Source organism: Phanerochaete carnosa, assembly GCF_000300595.1.
Source record: "Phanerochaete carnosa HHB-10118-sp unplaced genomic scaffold PHACAscaffold_6, whole genome shotgun sequence".
In the NCBI taxonomy this organism is placed as follows: Eukaryota; Fungi; Basidiomycota; class Agaricomycetes; order Polyporales; family Phanerochaetaceae; genus Phanerochaete; species Phanerochaete carnosa.
Window position 1 is genome coordinate 1675774 of NW_006767633.1, and position 17318 is coordinate 1693091.

The window sequence follows — 17318 nt, forward strand, 5'->3', positions numbered from 1 at the left end:
CCTGATGCGTGGCAATGCAAAGCATGATATCTACTTATTACAGCCTGCAGTAGGTGTTCTCTGTTCTCAGATCATGAGAACTTGCTAATATCATATCTAGGAGATTTTGTTTATTTTCAACACACAGCTCAATCGTGCTAGCGTAGGTTGTGAAATAGAGATCATCAGCGGTATGCACTAGAAAAGACATTCGATGGCCCAGAAACATGCAATTGTTGTTCATAAGCCCCATCAGTGACACCTCATCAACATGCATGGCATTTACAATGCACTGCTAATACGAGAAGCCTTACCTAGGAATTTCTGGAAATCAATCCCCTATTTTGAAGGCCGTGCTACGAAGCACTGCGAGTTTGCCACATGTTTGCAGGAAACAGGACCAATGAAGTGAGCTGAAGCTGTGGCAAAAGGCAAGGTGACTCAAAAGAAGAACCTACAAGAAAAAGTGTCTCAGAATGCTGCTGCCACAAGTGGCACTTCTGTGTGTGCAACAACAGACAACTGAAGGCCATGGTCATGTAAAAAATGCGTTTATCTGACCGTAGCTAGTTCAAATTTGTTGTAAAGGCTATAATAGGTTTTTCCTCACGCACCTAATATAATTCATAACCAGCCGCCAGCCTTACACTCTCCTTTTGTCTCACACATGGCAGCCATCTGTGTGCCTTCTGGGATGAAGACATAGCAGCCATCTTAGCAAGACATGCCCAACAGGCAATGGTGGCATCCTGGGCATATTTTAGGCAATCTGGTAGCGATGTGGGCACAGCATCGAAGCTGTGTCTGTAGACGCTGGCGCAGATGCCTCGGATCTCAGGTACCAGCGAGGTCGGGAAGTTCCCCCCTCGTTGTCTCTGGCTGTCGGTCTGTCATCAAAGCGCCGACTGATGCAAGCGATGTCGTGACAAATTGGGTGTGTAGCCTGCGGTGCGGCAGCACGCCTGAGCCAGCCCGCCGGAGCCTTCACGTGATCTTCCGGAAAAGGCAGGTGGTTGGGCGGACCCTATCTCCCCTTTAGCGCGTGACGTGCAACGCGGTTCGACTTGGTGCCCCATTGCTCTCGGTGGTATGGTGAGTGTCAATGGTTGAATGTACGATTCAAACCTGATCTCTTGAAGACACCTTCGCCTTCAGAATTCGAATATAAGCTACATTTCATCCGGGATACACTGGCTCTCAGCGAAACTGAGGAGACATGGGACAAAATCGCGGTGGCGCTGACGGCGTTCCAGACACTACTCCGAGAAAGTGGTGGCGTAATTCCTGAGTACTTTCTGGACGTCTTACGCTCTCTATCTTCCTTTATCAACAGATCTATTGGCTCTGAACGCTCCCGTTTGTCCAATGCCGCCATGGATCTCCTCAGCACCGCCGCAACCGAGCTTGGAAAGCCATTTGAAACACTACTCTCCATCTTTGTGCCAACTCTTATAGCCCTGTGTGGTCGACCAAACAAAGTGTTCGTCACTCGAGCAAAGGCCTGCCTTGTCCTGATCATTCAATCTACACAATCGCCGCACATCCTCGCGTACCTACTCCGCTACGCGAAAGACAAGTCCGCGTCGTTGCGGTTGACTGCAGCAGAGGCGTCGTTAGCATGTTTGCAATGCTTCAACCCGCCAGATCTTCAAAAGGATGTTCGTGGACAAGAGGTTGAGACGCTGATCCGGTGCTTCGCAACAGATGCGAATGCAGACATTCGGAAGGTTGGGCGAAAGATCTTCGAGGCATACTCTATCCTGCTACCTGGGCGTGTGGACACGTGCGTGCTTGCAAAGCTCGACCGGACTATCGCTTACCCGCACTTAGGTTTATTGCACCCCTCACCCCGACAATTAGGAAATACCTCGCTGTCAGCTCGAAGACACTAGCGAACTTAGATGCTTTTTGCCGCCAGACGCCTCAATCTACTCGCTCTATCGTTGGCACCCAACCCGACCCTATCGCTTCTCAACCTGGCACGTCTGTTGGCACGAATGAAAGAGCCGACCTGGAGCTGCCGAAGGTCAAGACAAGTACATCTTCCACGGAAGTTGGCCCATCGCGTCCGTCAGCTAAGACCAGAAAGGACCAAGCTCCGAGTGCTACCAAACGTCCCGGAAGTGCGTTGAGCATTACGAGTAAAGACAGCGATACCATGCCCCCTCCTGCAGTCGTGCCCTCACGACCACAGCATGACGGCGCTCCAAGGATACAAGTTCCTGGAGCTGCCGCGTCCTCTTCCCAAAAATCATCGTCAAATCCTTCCCGGCCAAAGACCGGCCCTTTGCGTCCAGAAGCATCATTATCTGGTGTCTCCGCACGACCGATCACTCCACAGGAGAACCAGCCTGAACAGCGGCGTGCTGCTGGCGGGGCACGAAGGGTCTTACGCCCAGATCCTACTCTATCGGACAGCCAGCCGCCACGAGACAAACCAGAGGAGCTGCGGACTAAGCCATTAGTCCCTCCGCGTCGAGCCGAACCACTTATCCAGCCGAGGCAACGCGCGATCTCGGTACATAGCAAGCGACGGCCGGTTCACACTGAAACAGTCGTGGCTGCACGTGCATCAGTAGGAGTGTTGACTACAAAATCTTCACTAGCTACCCGCGGAGAAGACGTCAAGAGCCGAGGTACTAAGGCCATCCCTCAACACCCGCAGATAGCGTCAACCTCGCATGTCTCGAATATCACTCGACACCGTGGGACCAGTAGAGCACCGAGTCAGACTTCAAGCAGTGCAAAAACAAGAATGCAGTCCTCAATAAAGCCTCTACCTAATAAGTCAAGTCAAACCAGCTCCATCCGAACGTCTCCACCACAGACCAAGACGGAGAAAGTTATCGCTCCGGAGCTCATACCTCTACCTCTTTCGCGTTCCCAAACGCCCAGATCGTGGGTTGAAGAAGCTCACCCAGGTCAACTTAATGGCGTGGAATTCAGCCCGCCCTGCAACGCGCCTTCAAACGTGCCTTCAAATGTGATTCCGGAGGCTCCTATACCTGCCAAGCCGGACGCGCTTGAACATGAATTGAAGCCCCCGCAGAATGGCGTGGAAGAGGTGAATGGGGCTGAAGCAACAGAGCTGGCCAAAGATGGTGACGCACAGCACTCCCGCGAGGCACCATTGCTAGACCTCTATCCAGCGACCCCTCGAGCAAAACCTTCTCACCTTGAACGCCAAGTCGTTCAGCAGACGCCGATATCTGCGCTCGTCGAGTCGATCCAGCAAGGGTTCATTCTCACTCCTGTGTCGGGTGGATCACTACATACACTTGAAGAAGGAGACTCGCTCGAGGACAGCATGCACATGGAGATGGTTTTCCCTAGCATTGAACGCTCACCGGCTTGGGGATGCAAGCCACTGGCGTTCTCTAAACCGTCGTCATAAGCTGCATTCTATCACTCTCTGTGTATCCCTTCGATTGGACTCCGAGCGCATTTGGCACGTTGATTAATCTGCATTAAAAATGGACCAAACGACTTGCTTGACTTGCTTGACATGATCGATGCAGAATGGTGGCGGCAGTCTGAGGAAGACACCAATGAGCGGATCAGAAAAGATGTGCCAGAATTGTGCTCACCTCCGTAAGGTATGCATTCCCTAGTGAGACAAGTATCTCCTGCCCTTCTCCAGCCTCCGCGCCAAAACCCTCCGCCCGGTAACACTACGCTTACGTGCGAGGAAGCCGTGCTTGCGCTTGCGCTTGCGTTGGGAGGGTTGGTATTCTGTGCCTCTTGAGCCAAAGCGCACATGTTGCAAGACTGCTGGTGCGAGCGAAGGTGTCGACCATGGTGCCAATACCGCGGAAAGGTTGGGTATCGACCGCGCAAATGGTAACGGATGGTTGAAAAGCGAGAAGCCTGTTCGGGTAATGGTAGAGAGCAGACCAGGGCCCGTGGGAGCTGTCGGACGCGGGAGAGGAGTTGGGCCCCGCGTGACAAGGCGGAAGAGCTGTAGCGGGATGCGAGGCATGCGACCTGGCGAAAGCTGAACTGTAGTTCGGGCGTCGGGCGTGACAGAGGCAGATGCAGCTACTTCGCGAGTCACAACTTGTCACGGATCACGCGAGAGAGCGTCCGGGTCTCATTCTGCACTTGCTCCGAGGTTGCTTGGCTTGATAATACGTTTTTCTTCTCCACGAGACTCTCCTTCTTGTCGTCGGTCTCCTGCGCTCCTTAAAGTTGCTTAGAATTCTGAACATAGCCTGGAGCTACCTATGTCGACAACCCCAGCAAAGGGTCGTACATCTGGCGTCCCATCTTCAGGCAGGACAAGTCACATCCCTACCCCAGGCAGACCACGTTCATCGTCGAGTGTCTACCACCTGGGCTCGACCCCAGATGATGAATTCGCCTCCAGAGCCTTTGCGGAGGCTATCAAGGCCAATGACCCAGCCGGTCACCGCTTCAGCCATGCTAATGCAGATTCCCTCTCTCCTTCAGCACAGCACACGCCGCTGTCAGGTCGCAGCTCTGTTGCTGGTCGCCCATCCTCCGTAGCATCTTCATCATCAGCTATCAGCTCTACTGCACAGAGCACAACGTCTTCCAAACCACCCCCACCCAGGCCCGCTAGCCGTGCCAGTGACGTATTTGCCAGGAGCTCCAGCCGCGCCGGACGCATCTTTGATATCGGCGACAACGTCCGCGTCGAGTCTCTTGGTTTTGAAGGCGTATTGAGATTTCTCGGAGAGATTGAGGGAAAATCTGGTCTATTCGCTGGTGTCGAACTTGGTGGCGGTTTTGCAGGCAAAGGGAAGAACAATGGCACGGTAAACGGGTGAGTCGTGTACGCCATTTCGTCTATCTTTTCGCATGCTCTGTAGTTCATAAAGATCATCTGACGTTACCGGACAGAAAGCGATACTTCGCCTGTGCTCCGAATTGTGGGGTGTTCATTATCGCGTCCAAACTTTCCCCTCCCACTATCGGCGCCAACTCGACCTCGAGACCCTCTTCTGTGGCCTCGTTTCGCAATGGTCGCGCTACCTCTTCAATCTCTGGGCGTGTCACCCCGTCTCTGTCGACTTCATCCACCGTCAACGGCCGCAAAACACCATCAAATGGACGCGTGACTCCCGGGCTTCCTAGTGGAAGAATCACTCCTTCAGCATCATCAGGTCGGCGTACACCCAGTGGCGGCTTACCGGCTACGCGTACTAGAACAACAACTATTACCAGTCGGAGTGCCGTTACAAATAGCGGAACATCCAGCATGGAGTCCATGATCACACCCGGGTCCCGCGCTTCGAAGTATGTGGGCATGACTGCAAAACAGCTGAGTAGCCGTGTTTCTGGAGTAACTAGCCCAACCAAACTTGCAGCCAATAGTCCTGCATCGACACAACGAATCACTTCTCCAACTCAGTCAGGCTTCGGTCTCACCTCACCTTCTCGTGCCCCTGGTTCGCCATTTACGCCCAAAGCTGGTCGCGTCGCTGGACATATGGGACTCCCTACAGGAACACCTACGCGTAACCGGATGACGAATACCCCTCGCGCTCGTCTGTCAAGTGCCGCCTCTATGCCTCCACCATCCTCACCATCAACTTTATCGCGTCGATCACCATCTGTCTCACTCAACGATCCTATTCGTTCGGCTGGCACGTTATTTAATGACTTGTCTGCCAATCAAAGAGCCATACAGGAGATGATCGACAAGGTCGCTCGACCAGCGTCTTCGGCGTCAGTTCTGTCAAATGGCGCAGAAATGCAACTCCAACAAGTTCAGCTTGAAAGCGACAGGCTGCAGTCGAGACTTAATGCTCTGGAAGACGAGAATAAACGGTTGCAGTCAAGCTTTACAGCCGCAGGCTCATCTGTATCGTCTCTCAACGCCCGTGTGGACGGGCTCAAGCAGGAGCGGGAGCAGAGTTTGGCCCGTGTTACAGAGCTTGAAGCATCATTGCGGGCTGCCGAGAGAGGCACTAGCGAGAAGGAGTTAACCATCGAGTCGCTGCAACGACTGTTGGAGCAGAGTGTAAAGGACAATGAGAAAACGAAGTGCGATGGGGAGGTACGAATCCGGGACTTGCAATCGAGAATAGACGACAAGGAGACACTTGCGACACAGCTCAAAGAGCTCATTGATGCAAAAGAGGGCCAGCAGACCGAGAACGACGCCGTCCTAGCCGCGAAGAGCGCCGAAATTGCCGTCCTAGAAGCCAGAGTCCAGAAAGCTTATACCGAGCTTGAGGAAGAGCGTCGCGAGCTTGGTGGACAAGTGGATGAGCTACGAAAAGCAGGTCAAGTGAGTATACGCCGCTTATCTTGTTATTTGTGCTAACTATTACTGCTCTTCATCCAGGAAACGATAGCGCTGTACGAGGAACGTTTAAGTGCTGCCGACTCACGTAGGTATGAGATGGAAGACTTCATCGCCTCTCTGCAAGAACAGTTGCAGGCACAAGCCCGTCCTATCTCTCCATCTACTATGGCTCGCCAAGCGACGACTGCCCTCGAAATTGACAACGAGTCTCTCCGCGAACAGATTCAACATCTACAAAAGAAGCTGAGCACTCTCGAAGATCTGCTTGAAGACGCGCGCTTGGCGACTGAACGCGAGGAGAATGCTGGCCGCGAGCGGCTCATGCAATACAGCGAACGCGAGGACGCTATTCGTCAGGAGCTGCTAGAGAGCCAGAAGGAGATCGAACGCGTTGGCAAGACGGAAGAGAGTGCACGAGCTAGGGTAGCCGAGATCGAGGAGGCCCTCCGGGAAAACACCGTCGCTCTCGAGAATGCTAGGGCTGAGATCGAGGGTCTTAGAGCAGAGATTGCCGTAAGCTGTGACAAACGGAAAACTGAGTTTCGCTGACTACCTGTGCACCAATCTCTCTAGGATCTCGAGGGCATTGCCGCTGCGGCCGGCGCCGCCAAGTCTCCCCAACGCGTGTCACGCCCACTCACCGGCGAATATGAACTTCTCAAGGCGGAGAAGGCGGACGTAAGTGACTGTTGGTCATGTACGTCTGTGTTTGCTGACTCATGGCAACTCAGCTTGAACGCGCCTGCAAGGAGCGCGAAGTTGAACTAGCACGCGAGCGAGAGAGCGTAGCAAGTATGCATATACAACTGGAGGAGTGCAATGCAGAGCTGGAAATCGTTCGCAAGAAGCTTAACCGCGAACAGGCCTTCAATGGTGTTGAAGAGATAAAGAAAATGTCTTCCACTTCCTCGCCATCAAAGCAGGATCTGCATACTGCTAGGGAGGAGATCAAAGGTCTGAAGTATGTTTCCACTCTTCTCACTCCAGGAGTTATGCTGATCAAATTGCAGGCACATCGTTCAAGAGCTGCAGCTTGAAAGCACCAAGGCGGCGCAGCGCAACAAGGTCTTGGAATCGGAGAACAAGCTGTTGCTGTCAGAGGTCGACCAGCTTCGGGAAGATATGAAGACGCTGGAAGAGAATGTTGAGCAAACACTACTCCGCGAAGAGCAAGCGCTTGAGGCAGAGGAGGCCGCGCTAAATAGCGCCCCTGACGATGTCGCGACGTTGCAAAAGACTATGCGTGAGATGAGGGGAAAATATGATGTGTGTACTTCCGCACAGCTTTGTTTCGCGCATTTACTTATCTGGTATAGGCCGAGCTCGACCAGATGCGTAAACGTTTGTCCGAGGCCGAGATGAAGAGCGCTCGCGCAGTGCATGATGTATGTGATACCCGCTGCTGACTATCGTGGTATGGCTGACCGTATTGACAGCTCAACAAAGAGATAGGCGAGCTGGAAAGCTTGATAGAGTCCAAGGTATGCCTTTTAGACCAACAATACTGAGTTTCGTTGACGACACTTGTAGATCTACCGCGAAGACGAATTGGAGCGAGAAGTTGCGCGGTTACAAGAACGGCTCGCCAGAAATCAGAAGAAGTCGTCGAAAGGCCTCTCTGAGGAGCCTACATCATCTGTTACGACGTCCCTCTCTTCAGTCTCCTCGTCAGCATCCTCTCGCCCGGAATCTGTCATGTCGGATACCACGAGCCGCAGTGGCAGCGAGGACATATGTGAAATATGCGAGAAACCAGGGCACGACATTTTCTCGTGCGATCTGCTGAAGGAAGACAGGCCGCTTGGCATCGGCAGCGCGTCGGACTTCTTGACGAAGAGTGCCACCGACGACCTGTTCTGCGAAGATTGTGAGGAACATGGCCATACGGCGGCCAACTGCCCGCACTCTCTGGACGTTTTTTAGGTTATGATGAGCTGTTGGCAATTATGTTTTGGCCGTTGTTTGAACATTTCTAGTACGATACCACTCACTTGCACGGAGCATATCATTCTCTTTCGCTCTTTCCTTTCAGGTCTTTGATTAGTTGACGATACCCTATTTCCGCGATATGCATCAATCAGTACTGTACGAACAATCTGTATTATTTCCGGGCGGGGGCGACGAAAGCGATGGCCGGTAAACTGGCAGGGTCGTGTGTTCGATTGCTAGACCTTCCAAATGTGGGCCGTGCATGAGAAGCGCACCTACTCCAATGACATCACCTCTTGCCCCTGGTACATAAACAAGTCTGGCAAAGACAATGCACTGGCACCGTATTATTCACAGAATTTCCTCCTATTCTCGCCCTCGCCATGTCTTACGCGTCTGTCGCTGCTCACAATGCCCCCCCTCCGGCTCTTCAGGTACGCACATTGGCACACATTCCAGAATTTAGAAGTCGAATTAGCTGCCAACAGCCCAAGCCTGATCCCTCTCTTTTGACTACCGAGCCTCCCTCACAAGACAACATCGCTGACGATGCTGCGAAGCTAAACATTGTTGCGCCTGACTTTAAGCAGCACCCGGAGACCACAACCTCTACTGCGGGTGTACCTATCCAGCCCCCTCCTCAGCCTGTCTCTGGTGGGGTACCCCCTACTTCATCAGGCTCTCAGCCTTCACGTGAATACCGTGCTGCAGATGCTGCTAAGCGGTACGTGCATGAAGCTGAAGAAGAGAGCCTCCACCTTTGGACTGTCGCGAAGCAATACCTGCTCAGGCCTGGTGTCGCGGGTGGTCTCTTGGGAATCTGTACGTCCCTCGTTTATCTCAGCCGGCACATACCAACCCGCTACGCAGTCAACCTTGGACTTCTATCATGGACTGGCTATGCGCTTTACATGAAACCTAGCCTTCGTCGAGAAACCCGCTTCCTTACTTCGGCTGCCGCTGCGGCCGTGACAATTCTCGGGGCAGAAGGTTATGCTGCTGAGAGGTACCGCGAGACCCCAGCCGGCCGCGAGGAGGGACGGAGAGCCAGGGCAGAGGGTGCGGGGCTTTATCGTGCTGTACGTGTGAACCTTCTACGCCCTGGTGTTCTGGGCGGTCTTTTGGGTCTTCGTAAGTGATTTCCTGACTCACGCATGCAATCTCTATGCTAACATAGAATTCTTGTAGTGAACACCGCTGTTCTTGGCACCGTCGGCTTCTTTGCATATAAGCACTGGGATGCGTCTAGATGGGACCGTCGAATTGTCTCCGCAGTTTCCATTGGCCTTCTTGCCCTCTGGTCCGGCGAAGGGTACGTTTTTCGGCTCTGTAGCACGAAGGCGCACATATCTGAATAGCACTTCCGCAGATATGTTGCCGAACAGTATAAGACGACACGCCACTGATTCGAACTGAACGATGGATGCTGCCCTATACTACAATTTTTCCTTCCTAGGTAGCACGCACTTTACTGTAAAATCTGCGTTTAAAATATTCGTAATATGGCGACGTGATCGCGGGAACGTGACGCTGTGTATGGAGTGCACCGAATGTCACGATTTCGTGATTCCTCCTGCTAGTCTCCTAACGTCAGTACCGTACCATGCGGGCATACTACTATGACAATCGCGATGGCGAACCAACACTTCTCCACGACTCAGGCATCGAGGTCGACGCGGCGGTTCTAAAGGCCATGGGAGTACTTTACTGGTCCATCCCTGCAGATCCCGAGGGCAAGTGGCAGGAGAAAATCGGCAAAATTTCGAGGGAGCGAGAGTATAAGAATAGGGATGTTATCGAGTCCAGCAGGAGCACGCTAGGGGAGAAACTTGATGATGCGATGGCCATGGTTTGGAAAGAGTGGGTGATCGATATGTCCAAGACCAATTTCTGAACTAAAAAAAACGTCCTTAAACAGACACATGCACGATGATGAAGAAATTCGCTACACACTCACGGGAAGCGCATACTTCGACGTCCGAGGCAGGCAGGATTGCTACTTTTGCTAGACTTTAAGGGCTAACGTTACCTTACGTACAGAGCTCCCGGCAGACAATTGGATTCGTATTCATGTCCACGACGGCGACCTACTCGTCTTACCTGCAGGGATCTACCACCGCTTCAGCTTGGATAGCGAGGAATCGGTGAAGATGATGCGCCTCTTTAAGGTAAGATAACCCTACCGGGTGATTTGCTGTCTGCTAAGGTGCGACTGGAACGCTGTTTGCAGGATGAACCGAAGTGGGTAGCTCACTACCGGGGTCCCGAAACCGATGCGAATCCGCGGAGGAAAGAATACCTGACGACCTTCGCTCGCTCGGAGGCCGTATCCGTAGCTTGAAGTTACGACGATGGCACCATTTCTCGGCATGTTACTCTTACGGCACGGAATGTATCCTATGCATACCCCCCGCAGTATTCTGTACACCAGTGCAGTGTAATTGCTGGAGAGATTAGTCTGATAAGTCCCGAATGTGTCAATCAATTGATTCATATGGAGGAAATCGCGGCAAGCGCCGATAGCTATAATTTTTGATCTTCGGGCCAGTGCTGACTCCCACGGCGGCAGCGAAGAGCTGTTCTCCGCCTACGCTAACTACACTTCCTGTTCCACACAGCCCATAGTACAACATGTCTCGTTTCTTCAGGCAAGCTGGCGACTCCGACAGCGAAACTGAGTCCTCATCCGAGGAGGAGCTCATGTCCAGCGAGGATGAGGCCCCCAAGCCCGCGACCACCAAGCCCGCCATGTCTCGTTTCCTCCGCGGAGCAGGTAATTCAGACAGCAGCGATGGTTCGGACAGTGAAAGTGAATCAGAGAGTGAGTCATCTGAGGAAGAGGACGACAAAACGAAGAAGAAGTCACGCTTCTTGCGCACGGAGGAGGATGAGGATAGCTCTGATGAGGAGGAGGGCAAGCGTGTCGTGAAGAGCGCGAGGGACAAACGTTTGGAGGAGATGGAAGCATCTGGGAAGATGATGGATAATGCGCTCAAAATCAACGACTGGGTAGCAATCTCGAATGGTGCGTGACCCGTCTGAATGCATTTCTCGTGAAATACTAACGTCATTCAGAGTTTGACAAGCTGCACCGAATGGTCCAGCGACAGCAGAACGTTTCGGAGCCTGTTCCTCCTTTCTTCATCCGCACCCTTGTCAATCTTGAGTCTTCCCTCAATGCTGCGGTGTCGAAAGAGAAGGAAGCTAAGAAAAAGATGAACGCAAGCAATGCTCGTGCCCTGACAGCTATGAAACAGAAGGTCAAGAAGGTTCTCAAGGAATTCGAGATAGAGACAAAAAAATTCCAAGAGGTATGTTTTCCGTGTCCTTGATTGGCGATCCTTCCTGAATGTCCCCAGGATCCCGAGGCCTTTGAACGCGAGTACTCCGCTGCGGTTACCGTTGAAGCGCCTTCAGTACAAAAAGCCAAGAGGGGTAAGAAGGCCGAGGAAGGCACTGAAGATGAAGAAGATTTCACGACTGTCGGCAAGGGCGGAAAGACTATCCAATTCACACCCGAGAGCATCTTCAAAAATTTACAAGCTATCCAAGAGGCCCGTGGTAAGAAGGTAAGCAAGCTCTTCCAAACATCCTATAATTACTGGCATCTAATATGACTTGTAGAACACCGACCGATCAGAACAAATCCGTATTCTCGAGAAATTGCTTGAGATCTCTGTCACTTCGTACCAACGGATCCGCGTCCTTCTCGCCCTCATTTCGTCCCGGTTCGACTATAATTCCTCTGTCGCTACGCATATGCCGATCGATCTGTGGATTGCAGCGCAGAAGGAAGTCGACCAGCTTGTTGGTGTCATAAGTCAGGACCCACGGTACTCAATCCAAGAGGTTACAAATGACTACGACGAGCTTGCAGAGCGCTCACCCGAGACTGAGCCCAACGGCACCGTTGTGATCCGCGGTTCCGTCATCAGCTTCATGGATAGACTGGACGATGAGTTCACGAAAAGCTTGCAAAATATCGACCCTCACGGTACGGAATACGTCGATCGACTCAAGGACGAGAAGAACTTGTACTGCACCATTTGCCGTGCACAGGCCCTCTACGAGAAGACCAAGCAGGACGAGCCTCTTGGACGTATCGTCATGCGTCGCCTGGAGCATATTTACTCTAAGGTCTGTCTGTGCTTCGTCGGCTAAGATCGTTTCTTATGTGATTTTTAGCCCGACGCCGTTGTGCAAGCATTGGAATCTACAGTTGCCGTATCTGACCTCAAACCCTCAATTCTCCTTTCCGAGTTCGCTACCAAGGATCTTATTCACAGGCTCTGCGTGCACCTCTACAAGTCTGGCAATTCGCTACTCCGTACTCGGGCAATGCTCTGCCATATCTACCACTACGCCCTACACAACGATTTCCACACCGCCCGCGACATGTTTCTTATGTCTCACCTGCAGGAGTCCATCCACACTGCTGATGTTGCTACTCAGATCCTCTATAACCGTACTGTCGTTCAGCTTGGTCTCAGCGCGTTCCGCTGCGGTCTCATTAAGGAATCACAAGCGATCCTTCAAGACATTTTCGCTACTCAACGCGTCAAAGAGCTCCTTGCCCAAGGTGTCCACACTCAACGGTACCAGGTCCTCACCCCTGAGCAGGAGAAGGCTGAGCGTCAGCGCCAACTACCCTTCCACATGCACATTAACACCGAGCTCTTGGAGGCCGCGTTCCTCGTCTCTAGCATGCTTGTTGAGATCCCTCTCCTCGCGAGTATCGACAATGAGGAGCAGAAACGGAAGACCATTTCGAAGTCATTCCGTCGTTTACTCGACTTCGCTGATCGCCAGGTCTTCACTGGCCCACCAGAGAGCACTCGTGACCACATCATGCAGGCTAGTCGCGCTCTGCAGGATGGGGAATGGGAGAAATGCCGCGACTTTGTCCAGAGTATCAAAATTTGGAGTCTCATGCCTGAGGCAGCATCCGTCAAAGAGATGCTCGCGAAGTGCGTATCTCTTTACTTCGCATCTTAGATCTTTCTCACGTCTTTATGTAGGCGCATCCAAGAGGAGGGCCTCCGTACCTACCTTTTCACTTATGCACCGCACTACAGCACACTCTCGTTGTCACTACTCTCACGAACTTTCTCTCTCCCTCTCCGTGCTGTCACGTCGATCGTCTCAAAAATGATCTGGAGCGAGGAGCTCTCTGCATCGCTCGATCAGCAGGCAGGCGCCGTTGTATTCCACCGCATCGAACTCTCGCGGTCGCAGCTGCTTGCGCAAGTGTTGGCAGACAAAGTCAACGCCATGGTCGAGCAGAACGAGAAGACCCTCGACCAAAAGCTCGGCAATGTCACAAGTTGGAGCGACCGGCAGGACGGCGCAAAGGGTGACAAGCGAGAGCAGGCGGGAGAGCGTCGGCGAGGCGCAGAAAGGCGGGGTGGTGTCCGTGGTGGTACGCGTGGCGGACGGGGAGCACGGTTCGCACAAGGATTAGGCAATCAAATGGCAAGTGCTCAGAGGAGTCGCTAAGCTGTTGTTGTCTTTGTTCCCCTTCTGTATTTTGATCATTTGTTGTACATTTCGTCAAGCACCATCCGAGCTCTTGACTCCGTCAGATACAGTGCTGACAAGTTGTCACAATGCAGAAAAGATGTGAGAAACTATCAGCAGAAATAGAACCAAAAGAAGGAGCACTATTTTTGGAAATGTTTCTTAGTGAAAAGGCCATATATATATATATATGTGATGCAAAGAATAATGAAAATATCTGCACTGCTCAGATGAACCTAGGGCATTTATTTTCCACTAAGATAGGCACAGGACTTTCTCTGCATTACAAATATATGACATTTTTGCTAAGAGATATTTCCAAAAATGGTGCTCCTTCTCTTGGTACTATTTCTGTTGAAGATTCTTGCATCTTTTTCTACTATAAGAGTACAGTGCACTAGCCTTACTTGGCACACTATAGCCAGTTGGCACAGTGAGCTCTAGCCTTGTGCTACAGGCACCCCTGGAGTTTTTTTGGGCACAATAGTAGCTAATACACATATGACTATGTAGGAGTCAATTTTTACCTGAAATCAGATAGTTTGAGCAGTACAAAGAGTGGAATACTTTGTTCAGATGGCTGAAGTGCACGAGGACACAATTGCCCAGACAAGTTTCTACAGCTGACACCACTTTTCCACTGCCAAAATGTCATTTTTTATATTATAAACACTATACAAAACATTTAAAGCATGTAAAATGGGCAGTTGTTTGTAGGCATCAGAAAAGGGGACTTATTGTCATATCAGGAGCTGTCTGCCACTGAGCGAGCATAATGGGCATGTTACTGCAATGTCTGAAAAGCATGACAAAAGCTTGCTTCTTAACACCTGCAGATTACAAATCATAACATCTATCACATAAAGTCACACTGTGCCAAATAACTCTAACTTGTGGTTGTCAGCTATCACTGGGCCAATTTCTCTGACAGACATTTAGAATTTAAATTTAGAACTGAGAAAATTCACTTTTGTACTAGTACTGGTGGCTTTTGTTTGTTCATATCATTAGTAACTATGGATATTCCAGACTCAACAGCTCTTGCTGAGCACAATTGTGTGTCACCATCTGGTGTCTTCCATAAGCACACACTTGTGAACTTCACTGCAACTCAACTTCAAGTTCCATGGATTTACATCTTCTGGAGGTTTTAATTCAGTGAGTACACATAGTAGTAATCTATTACATCAAAAAATGCTCTCTTTTGATAGCACCAGGATGTTCATTGTATTGTGAGCAAGCTTGAGCTTGAGCTCATGACTCAGCTCGACATTGCTATAAGCCCAAGTCCAGGCTTTGAACCAAAGCCGGTGTCAGCAGAAAAAGTGATTTACTTATGAAGGGAAGAAAAATCACCAATTCTCAGAAAACCACTGGGTCGGGCTTTTGACCAAGCTTACTCTGTTGTTCATTGGGTGGAGAAAGTAAGTGCAGTGGGTAAGATAATTTATGGAGTGGACATAACAGATTGAATGGAGAGAGAGTAGTTGTTTTGGTTTGGGTCAGGAGAGAAAGAGGTCAATAACTTGCAGAGGCTATGAGCTTCTGCTTGCTCACTGCCTACTTTTGTGCTGGATGCAGGAAGACTTCAGTCTGAATTCACAAAATCTCCATTGCAGCTATTCAAGGGGTTTTGCTAGGCAGATTTCAGACAGTAAAGTCACTTTGTTTAGAATTCTCTTGGTCAAACAAGATTCTTTGGAGTTCCTTCTACATTTGGTTCTTTGTGGAGGGAGTACCTGAAAGGCTCCCCCTTTATATAGATGCCTTTCTACTAGTTTCTCCAGATAGTTCCTTGATATTCTACTGTATTCTATTAGCTTCTATTTACTTTCCAAGTGTTTCTTCTTTATTCTTCTTCTTCTTCTTTTGCTGTCTTTTGTTTCATCACATTTCAGATTCTTCTTCCTGTTTTCACTCCTTTCCCTGCTGACATCATTCCTGGCTAGTTATTTATTATGACTAATTCTACATCTGACATCCAGAGGTCACTTGAAATGGCAACTGTCTTTAGTTGCCCATTTGTTTACATTAGGAATGCTGATGATTTTATCCTATGTTTAGTGTGAGTCCAACTTAGCACTTTTTTCTTCTTATTTTTGATGCTTTCCATTTTACTGCATGACATCTAGAGGCCACTTGAGATTGCAACTGTTCTCAGTTGACTCTTGTAAAATTTGCATGTATTTTACTAGCTGTTCCGTCCAAACATGCATGGTACATAAAGTTTTCAACAGAGTCATTGTAGTACTATGATTCCTTTTAAGACTCTGTTGAACTTGTATGTGTGAAGTGAAAGTGTTAAGAAGTAAGCCAAAAGACTCACGTTGCATTATCCTAGATAGCTCCTCCCATTTTACCAGCTATGTCTCACTGTTGTCTAGCTGAGATAGTCATGCTGGTAACTGAATAAACATTGTCTATAGAGGTTATTTTGCATGTAGTAGTTTGAAATGACTTGTTACTCACTGGGTCACTCCACCAGCCATCTATTCTGGCTTTGCACCATTTCTTGCATCTAGGCCCAGTAGTACTGGCATGACTAAGTCCAGGTGAGAGGTGCAATGCCATAGTCAAGAGCAAAGAATATCTCCTTGCTGCTGACATAGTTGCTAGTAGTATAGTAGGCAATATACTGAGTGTGTTGGAATTTGCAGACATCTTAAAAGGTGGCTGCTATGTTGTAGTGCTCGCTGATAAGATGAAGGTGGCTTTGTGAGGTAAATTCTTAGAAGGATAGCAGTATACTTGGAAGACATCTCCAAGGCTGTGGTGGACTTGCAGGGTGATAGGCTGATTAGTCCACAGGCTATGTAGCAGGAAGAACAGCATGGTTGTTAGAAGTTTTTGTATTGCCAGAAATGCTAAGATGCTCAGCAGGCTCTTAACTACCTTTTTAAGTAAGGAATACTTGTTTGGACCTGATCCAAGATTCTGTGTCCTGATTTATGATTGACAGATCATGATCATAGTTTTCATTAAAATTGCCAGTTGCTTCTTTGGACAGTGTGAAATCTAGAGTGGTGTTTGTAGTTCCTTGATTTAAGACCTGTTGGTTGCCCAATCCAATTTTGTATGTTGCTGCTTGTGCATCTAATTTTACATGTAGGATATATGTTGGGAGCCTTGCTTGTGTGTCTCTTTGTGTTTGCTGCCATCATGTCCAGTTCTGAGTCTCCCTCCTTGGTATCAAGCCAGAACTCTTTGCCTACTTCATCTTTGCCTATTAATTTTCTTCCTCTGATTAACATTGTACTTGTAGTACCCTTCTTTATTTCTGAGTCTGTCCATGCTTTAGTAATTGACCATTTCTTATTTGTTACCATTTCTACTATTTTTTGTGGTATTTTTGATTCTCTTGAAGCTTGTTTATGTTCATCTTTGGGGCATGGTGGCCTTGTTGTACCTCTCTTTCCTCAGGCAATGTCAAAGATAGCTGAAGTGTCTAAGTTGGTGAAGGACCTTAGTCATTGCGATATTATACAGTGTGTGGCTTGGCTAGGCATACAGATTAACTTTAGTCTTCAAGAAAAGAACTTCTGTAAGCTGTTGCTTCATGTTCCTTTCAAGTGGCTTAACTGCCCTATTGCAAACTGCATCTACTCACTTGCGCTATTGT

At 49.9% G+C, this 17318-nt stretch overlaps 4 protein-coding genes across 4 annotated transcripts; all 4 read left to right on the forward strand.

Moving 5' to 3' along the window:
- Positions 1–1103: 1103 nt before the first annotated feature.
- On the forward strand, positions 1104–8176 carry PHACADRAFT_96626 (uncharacterized protein; the record flags this gene model as incomplete). The annotated part of the gene is made up of 11 exons (XM_007397001.1): positions 1104–1335; positions 1552–1762; positions 1810–2120; positions 2154–2858; positions 3078–3234; positions 4571–4765; positions 4843–5273; positions 5448–6235; positions 6293–6605; positions 7374–7519; positions 7784–8176. Coding segments are annotated over 11 exons (3882 nt in total), but the record flags the coding sequence as incomplete, so codon positions are not given.
- A 389-nt stretch (positions 8177–8565) lies between these two features.
- On the forward strand, positions 8566–9588 carry PHACADRAFT_196799 (uncharacterized protein; the record flags this gene model as incomplete). Its single annotated transcript, XM_007397002.1, has 5 exons — positions 8566–8616; positions 8671–9004; positions 9053–9313; positions 9371–9494; positions 9552–9588. 5 exons carry the CDS (start codon positions 8566–8568, stop codon positions 9586–9588), a joined length of 807 nt encoding a protein of 268 aa, XP_007397064.1.
- A 189-nt stretch (positions 9589–9777) lies between these two features.
- PHACADRAFT_258169 (uncharacterized protein) lies at positions 9778–10593 on the forward strand. Its single transcript, XM_007397003.1, has 4 exons — positions 9778–10042; positions 10101–10165; positions 10223–10350; positions 10413–10593. Exons 1-4 carry the CDS (start codon positions 9786–9788, stop codon positions 10521–10523), a joined length of 561 nt encoding a protein of 186 aa, XP_007397065.1. The 5' UTR covers positions 9778–9785; the 3' UTR covers positions 10524–10593.
- Positions 10594–10751: 158 nt separating this feature from the next.
- PHACADRAFT_258172 (uncharacterized protein) lies at positions 10752–13834 on the forward strand. The gene is made up of 6 exons (XM_007397004.1): positions 10752–11207; positions 11258–11493; positions 11542–11751; positions 11807–12319; positions 12368–13149; positions 13201–13834. The coding sequence occupies exons 1-6, from the start codon at positions 10814–10816 to the stop codon at positions 13676–13678; spliced, it is 2613 nt and encodes an 870-aa protein (XP_007397066.1). The 5' UTR covers positions 10752–10813; the 3' UTR covers positions 13679–13834.
- The last annotated feature ends 3484 nt before the right edge of the window (positions 13835–17318 follow it).

What these genes read in the sequence shown, in the direction of transcription:
- PHACADRAFT_258169 (XM_007397003.1), top strand. Translation starts at nt 9,786, where the DNA reads ATGCGGGCATACTACTATGACAATCGCGATGGCGAACCAACACTTCTC. An exon ending in CGCATACTTCGACGTCCGAG is followed by an intron (nt 10,166 to 10,222) that starts GCAGGCAGGATT and finishes CCTTACGTACAG; the next exon opens with AGCTCCCGGCAGACAATTGG. An exon ending in AGATGATGCGCCTCTTTAAG is followed by an intron (nt 10,351 to 10,412) that starts GTAAGATAACCC and finishes CGCTGTTTGCAG; the next exon opens with GATGAACCGAAGTGGGTAGC.
- PHACADRAFT_258172 (XM_007397004.1), top strand. Translation starts at nt 10,814, where the DNA reads ATGTCTCGTTTCTTCAGGCAAGCTGGCGACTCCGACAGCGAAACTGAG. An exon ending in TGGAGCATATTTACTCTAAG is followed by an intron (nt 12,320 to 12,367) that starts GTCTGTCTGTGC and finishes TGTGATTTTTAG; the next exon opens with CCCGACGCCGTTGTGCAAGC. An exon ending in GTCAAAGAGATGCTCGCGAA is followed by an intron (nt 13,150 to 13,200) that starts GTGCGTATCTCT and finishes GTCTTTATGTAG; the next exon opens with GCGCATCCAAGAGGAGGGCC.